The following is an 11,861-nucleotide window of genomic DNA, read 5'->3' as shown; positions in this document are numbered from 1 at the left end:
TCTAGAAGATAGGATTCTTATAGGATTTTTTTCTTTAGAGCCCTTTGGTTCATAGGAATGGATTCCTATTCCTATATAGGATTGGTTCCTATCCTCCACATTTCATAGGAAAATAAAAATGAGCCTAGACTCAATGGAAAAATTCCTTTGGTGTCAACCAAATGACATCTTGTTTCCTATTCCTACTCATAGGATTTGAGATACATGTCATCTCATTTCCTACAAGATTCCTATTCCTACGATAATCCTATCCTATGAACCAAAAGAGGTCTAAGTCTTTGTAGAGATTCCACTATGAACCACATACGGATATATATAGATGCATTTTAAGTGTAGATTCATTTATTTTGCTTCATATGTAGTCCGCCTAGTAGAATCCCTACAAAGACTTATATTTAGGAACGGAGGGAGTATTTCAATGAAGCTGGGCGGTTAGTTGAACCCAGTTGGTAATATTATCTCTCCTCGAACATTATTTTATCCTGCATGATTGCAAATGGATTGGTTTTTGCGTGCCTAAAATATGTCACATTTTCTTCTGGTATATGCATGTTATCATTCTCATGGTTTTGGTGAATGGCAGTGAAGACATTAGCGCTCGATTGATCAGCTATGTCCCAAGCTATGATCGGAGAGACATTATTGCTAATATGAAAAAAACTGCTAAATCGCGAGAATGGCGCACCGATGAAAACCTTGGTACAAGGTGTGTAAGGTCCATGAGATGATTTTACTAGCATATTTTTTCATGAATACGCAAAGCTTGCGTATCATTTTATTGATAGAAAGAGTAGAATGAGTACAGAGTGATACAACACATGACACGAACGCTGGCAGGCATGAACATGGTGCCTCAGGCCGAACAGAAGATACAACACAACTAAACCTACCACACCTGAGGCAAGAGCGGTGATGCCAAACCAACGAGAATCCCATGGGACCCTGCGAGCTAAAAACCAATGAGAATCACACGAGCCAAAACCCGGGGACACTGCGAGCGATCAAGATAGTGCCTTCAAGAAGGAAGACGATGCCAAGATGCCGTCACTATCTGGTCCGGGGGACCCGGACCTAGGGTTTCCCCTGAAATCTAAGAGGGACGTAGCTGAAGGCCTTTGCAACACCTCCAAGAAGGAAACAACACCCGTGAGTGCCATCGCTGCCAGCACCTGCAAAAACCGAGCAAGGATCTCTCGCTGGCCTGAAGCTGCACGATTCCATAGCCGCCGAATCTGGAATCATGGATGGGAAGGCCAACACTGATTGGAACCACCATCAGGAGGGGGTTGGCGGGGCTGCACCTGTCGTCGGAAGGTGGCACTGCCTCCAAACCCATGAGCATTGGATCCAGCAAAAGGAGGAGGCTTTAAGGCGTACAGGGTAGGGCGGGCAATGGGGCGAATCATGTGGGGGTCCTGGGGCGACGGCGTCTAGCAACGCTGGCAAGCCAGGACTGAAGGGACGCAGATCTGGGCTACCGTGGCTTAAGCCATCGGGACGTCGGCGAGCCAGGTGAACTGGAAGTGACGCAGATACCCGGGCGCCTATGCTGGAGCTGCCCGATAGAAAACACCGGCAACGAAGGACACCGGAGAGACATGGGTCAAGGCCGCCAGGGCCGGAACAATGCCAGCTTGGACCCACCATGAGAATCCCCGTGACAAGCACAACCACATAAGCATCGCCGCCTCTTTGCGAGAGCGTCACCATGGCTCAGGAGGAGGGAGGGCCTCCGGAGACGAGGGGGGTTGCCTACACGGGAGGCATGCCGCGAACGCCCCCGCAACCGGCTGCAGGCCCCATGCCCTAGGCTCCAAGCCGTGATTTTACTAGCATAGATGTGTCATACTGACGGTTTGGTTCCTTAATTCAATAATTGCTTTTTCGAAGGCAAATTTTCTATTCATAACCTGACAGGGCTCTTCGAACGAGACAAGTTCAAATGCAGATGGTGCCACATATATGATTAGTGGTGTCATAGAGGAGGTTAGTGACACGAAGCTTAAGATTAGAGTTGTTTTATGGTACCCTCAAATGAATATAAGCCCTCCATCTGCTCTGATCTGATGGATATGGTTGTTTGGCAGTCCAGCATAGATGCCTTGGAGTACTACCATTAAAAACTGGGGAGTACCACCACTTCGAGGGTAATTTGATAATCTAGGATTAGGTCGTTAATTCTCCACTAATTCATACCCTCACTTCGGCATTTCGCAAGATCGTTAATGAGGGATTAGATCATAAGCCTGCGACCCAGGCCAACAAGAGACGATCAAGCTGGCCCAGGGGGCAGTAAGGAAAGCAGCAGGGGAAGAAAAAAGACCTGAAGCCATCCACGATTGACACAAATTCAGAAGCTTTTGCTAGGGTTTGAGTGTCTGGGATGCAGTCATTCTATAACCTTTATGATGTATGTAATGGATTGTGCGGTCGTTCTAGACCTGGGTTGTGTATGCTCAGACCTTGAGTTTAATATTCATTCTGTGGTTGGTCTCTGGATTTATGGCTGTTGCAAGGGCATTGGCTGACTAGCATGGTGTCAGACTGTCAGTTAGTACAATGTCACATGTTAACCTGACTGTTATTATGGGAACAGACAATGGACCATCTTAAATTGGTTAGGTGTTTGGACTCGAGAAATGAACAACTTTTTCCGTCCTCTGCCTGGAGGAAACTAAAAGAGAGACCTTTGACATGAACAATTTCTGGAAATTCTGTCCCAGAAGGTTCAGTAAGTCTCGAGTATTTGCCATCAGTAGGGGCTTCAGGCTTCAGGTGGCATCGTCATTCATTGGAATGCAAGCAGGCCTAGTTCTCCAGAATGAGTATTCCCTTTCAGTTCAGTACAGTAGCAACTTTTTGTCTTATGACACTTCGGTTTTGGCAGAATGTATATGCATCTTGTCCACAGTTACTTCCCCCACAGCAGTTTTTTGCTTAAGCCACAGCCAAACCACTGTAAATTTCTCACAGCAAGTACGAACAATTACTGCCAACGGACGGTAAACACAAACCCGGCAATACGCCGACTGCTACGAGCAGGTGAACAGATGAGCACACACTGAACAAGAAGGTGAGAACCAACAAATTTCTCATATTTTCATATCGACCGCAAACATGCAAATGCAAGTCCACAACAGGTTACAAGCAAGCATACGCGTCCATTAAAAATGGGACAAATGCCGACAATCATCATCACTCAGACTAACCTAGCATTCTTATTTCATCACGATCATCATCCAGCTGAAAAAAGTAGGCTGGAGGATACGTACCAATCTGCCGGCTAATAAAAGATGCCAGAGCAAATACCGCAGGGAAGCTCAAAAGCGAGCTTCCCATGACAACAAGATCGCCACACCGTATGTCACACGGAAAAGTCGCAGGAGCAGATAGAGTGCATCACATGCGGCTTCTCCACCGTCGACTAGCCAGACCACGCCGCATTGCCAACAGAGCTCAGCCCGTCATGGAAGGCGTTGTACTCTACGGGCTGGCCTGCAGCCACCATTCGGCGCGGCATGTTCTCGGCATGATCGTTCAAGTAACCCATTCGAGCAGCCTTGTCAGCCATGTCTGCCGGGTGATTCTGCACTGGCTGGGGTCCTAGATGATGGAGCATCATCGGAGCACTGGCCTGCTGTGCTTGCTGAGGAAGGACAGCAACAAAAGTGGCAGCACTGTTGGGAGGGCTCCCATATACAGTGTTGTAGGCCTGGGCACCACCCTGGACAGAATAGGGGCCAACCTTGCATTGCTGAGGTGCAAATGAGCCATTGCCGGGCGATTGGAACTGCTGGGTCTGCTGGTGCTGGATGTGATGCTCTGCCATAGGAACAGCAATGGCGCTGCTTTGCACGTAAACTGGAGCAGCTTCATGGTGCTTTCGCTGGGAAGAAGAGATTGTAGAATAGGCAGGCTGCACAACCATGCCTCTAGAAAGTGCCTCGGTGTTACCACATGCGGGCTGTTGGGATCCGTAAGGAGGATAGAACAGGGCGACATGAGGGGCACTTTGGGCCTGCGGGGAAGATGTTTGCAGTTGAACTACCTGAGCAGGAACTTGCTGCATGTTGTGGTACTGCTGCTGTTGTGCCACCTGTGGTTGTGGTTGTGGTTGTTGTTGTGGTTGCCTTGCCTGCGAGTGAACATCCTGGACAGTTTGATGTTGCCAATGGTGCTGAGCTTGGAGGTAGAACTCTGGTGCCTCAACTACAGTCTGTGGCTGAGGGTTCTGGGCCTGCGGCTGCATAGAATGAGGTGCAGGTTGAAATGTTTGGGCCTGCCTGCGCTCAGGCTGGCCTTGATTTTGCATACAGTAAACAGTAGGTTGGTTCGAACGTGGCTGGTCTTGTTGGTTGCTAAAAGACACAGGCACAAGCTGCTGTAGAATAAGCCCATTGCAGCTTTGGAATTGCATAGCAGGAGACTGCGCAGCATTTACTTGGTGCAGCGGGACAAGGGCAAGCTCGTGTTTTGCACCTGGGAAGCTGCCATCATTTTCCTTGGCCATAAAAACTGATGGGGCAGTACCTTCACTCTTTTGTGCAGCATCTTCGTATACAATCTGAAGTTTAGCTAGCTCGTTCTGAGTTTCAGCAATCTCTTGCTTATCCTGCAGAACTTGTACACATTTCTGAACCTGCACCAAAGTAGGTTCTGTCATGAGTTATGCACTGAAGAACATTATTACAAGAGCTAACGGATTACAGTTACTGGAAGGAAAACTGGGTGTAAGGTAAGCTATTTAGCTTGATTGACTAGCACTACTAAAATATTTACATCATCAAGCTTTGCTTAAAATTTCCTCTGGTGCCTAACATGACCATAAAAAGAGGCAATTAGCAATAACTAACAGCCCTAAAACATGGATTAAGCAATCACATCAAGCCAGTTAAATAGCTGTTGCCTGTTGTGAACCTTATCACAACTTAACTTCTTGCAGTACTATCAGATATAACAGTACGTAGATTAACTACTGGCCAATCATGCTAAGAGAACCAAAAACACTATATAAGTGTGATATCTCAAGAGTAACTAATCAGTGTGTGATTAAGTAGATGATGTGCTACTCGCAGTTATAACTAGAGGGAATACCTATGTTCACTTTTATATGGACAAACTGTTGCCCAAGCGTTAGTCCAGCTCTATTAAATGCAGATGCAGGAAACAAAACCTAACCAGATGAAACTCAAAACTTAACCATGAAACTTTCACAGCTCAAGGCAAACATAATCCAGTGTTTAATGCATTTACTAGATGAGACCAGAAATTTACATACTACTCCAAGAAAGCGACATATTATAATTTGGCATTCAAAGTCCAATAATTGTGTGTCCCTGTGTCGGTGTAGAGCAAGACATACCTCTTTGACGTTCTTGTCAAGGCCACGGAAGTTAAGATTTGCTTCGCTGTGGTAATCCATTACATCGCTTCGCAGTTCTCCGATGGACCTTTCAAGCTTGTAGCAGTATAACTCCAACTGCGACAGCCTTCCACTGATGACATCCAGTGAATTCACCAGATTTTCTGCTTGTTTGTTCATGCAGCTCTCGATGGCTTCCGTTATAATTTCTTTGGAATGGTTTTCCTGGTCGCGCATGCTAACCAATGACCTCAGCAGCCTGTTGTCCTGAAAATCCTGCTTTGTTGAAGAACAGAAAAACAATTAGCAAGTAGTACGGGAATTTTATTTTAGCATAATAAAAGGGATAGGTAGGGTGAAAACAGAGGTTGTTGATGAAACTACAGCTAGTGTAAGAATCACTGGAGCTACTCTCATAGTTGCAGAGCAGACAAATAAGTCAATCTTGAGCTACTATTCCACTATCACAGAAATATTCATAATAAGGTAACCATGTGTGACAAGAAATTTTCCCATTAACAGGGATCAGAAGCAGCTTATCCCAGCGATGTGCATTGGATCTAGACAGCGAGGCAAGTGTATCAACAGTAATAAGGCCACAAACATAGTATTACAGTAATTGTACACAATCGGTTGACTAGAGAAGCGGAAGCAAGCAGCACCTAGAATGAATGAATGGTACAGTAAGTGTCACGACTTTTTTTCTTCAATTCAAACAGTTAGTTGGCAACAGGAACCATGGCACCCTAGCGAATGGTGCAGAAACAGCCGTATGTCGCACTGGGCTCGGGGAATAGACCAGAGAATCTCCGCGTCAAGCTATTTCGTTCGCCCAGATGGGTCGACAGGGTGGTGCAATTTAGAGTAGCATATTTGAAACTCCTAGAGGTAGAAATGGCAAGTGAGGTCCCAAATCCAGCACAAGGCGCGGAAGGCGTGCACCTGTCCGCCGTCGCCGCGGCGAACCGCGCCCCGGCGGGCGGCGGCCAGAGTAAACGGCCACCGGTCGTATCAGCCCGCCGCGCGCGCGCACACGGTACGCGGCGATATCCCGGGAACAACTAGGCGAAAGCAACAACGAGAAGCATGAACAAGGCACGGATCTGGCGCAGATGGATCGAGGGAGAAGGAGCTGACCTCTCGGCGGAGCGTGTGGTCGAAGGAGCAGCGGGCGAGGTCGGGGGCGAGGCCGAAGGGGCCGGAGACGGAGGCTGGCCGCGCCGGGGACGCCATCAGACGCGATCCGCTTCTCCGCGTATCTCCGGCTGAACTCCGAACGGAAGCGGCGGAGGCGAGGAGGATTTGGGAGGAGGCGTGGGCGGGGAGAGGAGAAGGAGTAAATAAAAGCTAAAGAAAAAAGGGAGAAAGGAGGAGGAGTAAAGCTAGGTCGGCGACTTGGTTGGCTCGCTCGCTCGTGGCCGGTGCCGGTGCGTGCCCCCTCCCCCCGCGGGTAGATATAGGCGGCGCGGTCAGCCCACCGCTTGGTTCTGGGGTGGTTCGGTTCGGTTCGGTACGGGGGGCGGCCGCGTGATGGATGGGCCGGCCGTCTCCGGTCAAAATCAGACGCCGACCTAGGAGCATCCACGATTGCTAGGACATTGCCATGCATTGCTACGGGCAGAAGCCCAAGCTGAATGCCCGTGCGTTGCCACAGAATAATAAAAATATAGACACATTGATTAAATTATTCTTTTAATAGAAAAATGCGTGTTAAGCATGGTGGCATCTGATTTTCATCATACAACGACAAATATAAACTCTTTTCCACTTCTTTCCTTCTTGACACTCTTCGTGTTATCTTAACCAGCAAAATCGCTCGCCGTCAAATAACTTATCACTGGATATATACCGTTCATGATTAAATAGTACTCGTATCACTCAACTTCATGCATCCATGCATGTCGCTGTTAGTACTAGGTACACAAAGCTTGACAGTTTTTTAGACTTTTAAAATGCCTCTTAATTTCAGCATAATAACGCAAGAAGACAGATCCAATTTGTGAGATTGTTCTTTATCAACAGCATGGCCGTTCCATTCTCCATAGCAACAACCAGCCTGAAAAAAACACTATAAATTGTTTATGTTCATCTCAAATATTAGGCCCAAGCTGTTAACTGCAACCATTTTTCAACCGACGACACATCTCCCTTGGTAAGTATATAGGGCACCAGGGCTTGTAATGCTCCCGACATCAGCTTGTACTTACAAACATTTCAAACAAATATGATAAAAAGTCTGCGGATAGGCACGACATTAACCAATAATGTCACAAAAATCAAGTACCTTTTGAAATCCAACTCAAAAAATAAAAATAGTATCGATAGTGGTAGTGGGCCAAATTTAAAGCCCAACTAATATTGTGAAATATCGGAGTCGAATTCATCTTTTTTTTCTCGATTTATCAATATGTTATCAATTTGACTTCAAATTTGTGTCACGAGTGATCCGTCTTGCGAAATATGGCCTATCTCATCTATGTCGTATATTTCTCAATATTTTTTAAGAATGCCAACCATATTTACCATATGTTTTTTCAAACATTTAAGGATGCCAACAAAAGGATTGTGTGCACCATATATTCTCCCTTTGGCCGGTCTCTCTCTCTAACAATTTTTCCTTGTTGGATTGCGCACTATTTGGATATTGTCAGTCACCCACGCTTCATCTCTCTTCTAAACAATGAAGCTACAACTTTGGCTAAGTACTCGCTGGCTCCTGCGAGTACCATCTAATTTGAAAAGCTCTTCCTCCCTAAATATTAATAAGGTTAGTCAGAAACAAGGAAGAACCAACAAACCATCGGTGCCACCTTCAATAATAAGCTGATTGTATATAGGAAAGGATCCATTTATATTGATTCAAGAGGGTTTTTTTACGATGCCATGAACCTGGTGCTAGTCGAAAACTCTAAAACTCGGGATACCCAATGCAACAAAAAATTGAATATATCCCCTTTTTTAGAGTGGAAGGTCAAGTATGCAACTCTCTTCGGTTCATATGTGTTTGTTACAATATGTGGTTCCTCAGAAGATCTCTCAATGTGCTTCTCAAACCTTGGTAAGTGCACTTGTAATAGCACTATGTACATGGCTGCATACAAAGTATGACTCTGGTTCACAATTTTTGTAGATATAAGAAAACCATGTGATATGTTATTTCAACAGATTGAGTAAATATTCTTTGGCAGCTACGTCCGATTGTAATAACAGAAGATACATCATGAAATAGGTAATTTATTATACCTTATTCTTGATGAACAGGAGTTATCCCGGAATAGTAGGAGAAACACAAGGACTATGTATTCTGTCAAGCCTCAGTTTAGGTATTTGTCAAAAGGATTTCACAAATTAAGAAACATGGCAATCATGTTTACCATTCACCTTATTTGCACATGTTAATACATTAAAATATATATTTGAGTTCAGTAAAGGGTAAAGGAAATGTCATACCCAAACAAAAGAATCATGCATGAATCGAATCCCAGCTGAATTCATGAGCACTAGTTGTAACCATTTCAAGATAATCATGTGGTCTTATTCCGGTTTAAAAAAATCAAGAACATTGCATACAATTGTCAAACATTTGGACCAGTTCCATACTTCCACTCAGGCCTTTGGCTTGTGTTTTGCATGAAATAGCTAGTACCCAATTTCCATGAATCAATCGTCAAGCAGAAGCAAACTTTACCAAGTATCTTCCTAAAAGGTGATAATCCATAGAAAAGTCGCCATCAATAAATAAAATAATAACAACATCTTCCAAAAAAATACAGTACTAACCTGACAACATAGTTAGTATACCAATCTATAGCAAGGAGGTGGACTGAAGGACCTCATCCATAATTATTTGTCCACTTTTAGGACCATCCAAGTGCTCCAACACCCACTGTACCTACTGAAAATAATAAAGTTGGTGAAACTGCGGAATAACATTAGTATATAACAATATACCATAACGTATCTGCATCACCCGACATATATATGGATGATTCGATAGCACCACAACTTGGACATTGAAGATTGAAAGAATTGTCTGGGTGGCGTTCTGTGGGATGCACTAAAAGCATTCCTGTAATACACATTGGATTAGACTAACTACTACTAGTTAAACAAAGTCTGTGTTATTTTCGGGGTGCCATGGCACCTATGGCACCCCCACTAGATCCACCTATGTAAACAGTGGGAATCCAATCTTTTGAGTGAGTCAACCTGAGATGTGCAAGTCACTTTTACTTTTTGGCGTTCAATTGTGCATTCTCTTAAGTTTGTATGGCCAAACTCTTTCGAAATTGGCTTTATTTTAACCTTTAAGGTTCAATATCAACGATATACCAATAAATTTATCTTAATTTATTAGTTTTCACTAACCCTAGATTCTTTCCCTTCATAAATTTTGTTACGTCTCTCGAGATGCAAATATATACCAAACCAAGAAAAATATGATGCACAAATTTCTCTGCATATCTATTGCAAGTGTTACTATTTTACCAGGTACAATGTGCGGACTGTGAATGAAACCCAAACACTAGACGAATTTGTTGTGAGTGTAGCTAAATGATGTATTTACATGACCAACTACAAAGTATGCAAGTGATGTCATCTACCTGTTGAACCGGGAAACATAAAAGACCTATTTTACAATAAAGAACCAATAAATGAACAACTTAACAATCTGAGGACAAATGCCTCATCCTTCTAGAATTGTGTGGTTACAATATTGTTAGCTATCCTCTATATTTACTTACACCTAAAAGAGACAAACATGCATTTTGCAAGTACACACAAAATGTATATACATTTCCAATTCATCAAAGTGGCACAATTTGTGGAGACTTTTGGTTTTGTTCCTTTTTTTCTTCTCTGGGATAGAACAATTCCATTTAACAAAAGATTTTTTAAGAGGATTGACTCCCAAATAAAATATTAATGCATAAGGTAAGAACTACCTCCGTCCTTGCTGGTTCGTCTCGTTTGTGCCAAATTTTGACCATAGATTTAACTAATAAAATATTAACGCATGTCACCAAAAATTATATCGTTGATTTCATATTTGAACATAGTTTCCAGTGATATATTTTTTTGAGACATGCATTAATATATTGTTAGTTAAATCTATAGTAAAATTTTGGCACAAAACACGAAGGGGACAATAAATCGGGACGGAGGTAGTAACTAACAGTGATACATATAATTGACGCCAAATTTGAGTAAGGGATCACACATGCATTTTATCGACTGGAATGAGAATACAATACAGTAAGAATTAAGTTCACGATGACGCGATGCAGTGGTGGTTACAGGAGGAAAGAAGAAAGTTGTATTCATCAACGAGCTCCTCCTCGGCTCAGTGCCTCAGGCCACCGACCCCCCGCTAACGAGCAGCGGCTTTTGTGGCGAGATCAATGTGCTTCTCAACAAAGACATTCAAGGCTTCCAGACAGTCGAAAAAGCCCAACGTCGTAACGTCCTCTCTAGCCATGCTTGTATACGTGAATGTGTAGGCCGATGGAATTTTGCTAGAAGAGACGTTGCACGGCGAGCGCGACCTCGAGGTGGACATTCTTCGTCGCGTCGGTGAGCAGTCGCAAAGCTACCAATGTGTAAAAAAAAGGTTGTCGCCATGAAGGCCGATGAGGATGGCAGGCAACGAGAAGCCAGTGTGCGGGTCGGAGGAGTACGGCGATGTTGTCAGTGAGTCTCTTGAGGACGGTCAACCTGTCGATGATGCCGACGATCATATTGCACAACATAGAGGCGAAGCTGGCGTCGGGTTCGCCGTCGTTTTTCCCGTGGCGGTGGACGGCACGACCTCCAGCGCCGCGCGCGGTCACCGGTGACAGGTTGCCGCGGGACGGCTACGGCTACGGATGGTGTGTGTGGTGCGAAGACTTTGACGTGGGGAAGGGACGGACGAATGCTGGCGGTGTCCGGCGAGGTAGCGTGCGTGCATTGCTTGTTTCTCATCGGGCAGGTCCACGGCGCATTGTCTCGGTCAAGTTTTGCCTTTTTAGGTGAACGAAAGTTTGGCCGTTTGACCGATCAAATTGATGATATCTGGGTCCGGTGTATTTTTTTTGAACATCAGTACAGACACAAGCATTCATATACATGCGCATACACTCACCCATATGAACGCACACACGCACACCCTACCCCTATGAGCACCTCCGAAAGACTGAGCCGGCATATCATCTTGAAATTTACGAAGTCGCCGTAGGCACCTCGTCGTCGACGGGAACGTCTCCTCCCACAGAATGCGCATCGCCGGAAATCCTGAAATAAATCCAGGAATAATGCGAGCACCAGGATTTGAACCCTAGTGGGTTGGGGATACCACTGTCCACCTAACCATCTCAACCACAGGTTGGTTCGCAGTCCGGTGTACTGTTATTATTATCAATTTTGCTAAGTCTCAGTAGACTAAGAAATCGATACTATTTTCCTTTGATTTTGTATGGAGATTCGTATAAAACAATTGTTTTTAATTGTTTTTTCTAAT

General features: G+C 44.6%; 1 protein-coding gene across 2 annotated transcripts; it reads right to left on the bottom strand.

Annotated features, from left to right (window-relative positions):
• Nucleotides 1–3,074: 3,074 nt before the first annotated feature.
• LOC119349514 (RNA polymerase II degradation factor 1-like) lies at nt 3,075–6,804 on the bottom strand. Of its 2 annotated transcripts, none has more exons than XM_037617558.1 (3): nt 6,500–6,804; nt 5,363–5,638; nt 3,075–4,639 (listed from the first exon to the last, which is right to left on the bottom strand). In XM_037617558.1, the coding sequence occupies exons 1-3, from the start codon at nt 6,593–6,595 to the stop codon at nt 3,425–3,427; spliced, it is 1,587 nt and encodes a 528-aa protein (XP_037473455.1). In that variant the 5' UTR covers nt 6,596–6,804; the 3' UTR covers nt 3,075–3,424. The 2 variants fall into 2 exon arrangements, with proteins under 2 accessions (XP_037473455.1, XP_037473456.1); XM_037617559.1 differs by lacking the exon at nt 6,500–6,804 and adding an exon at nt 6,305–6,438.
• Between the last annotated feature and the right edge of the window lie 5,057 nt (nt 6,805–11,861).

The sequence above is a fragment of the Triticum dicoccoides genome, chromosome 1B, assembly GCF_002162155.2.
Source record: "Triticum dicoccoides isolate Atlit2015 ecotype Zavitan chromosome 1B, WEW_v2.0, whole genome shotgun sequence".
NCBI lineage: Eukaryota > Viridiplantae > Streptophyta > Magnoliopsida > Poales > Poaceae > Triticum > Triticum dicoccoides.
This window is presented reverse-complemented; position numbering and strand designations above follow the sequence as displayed.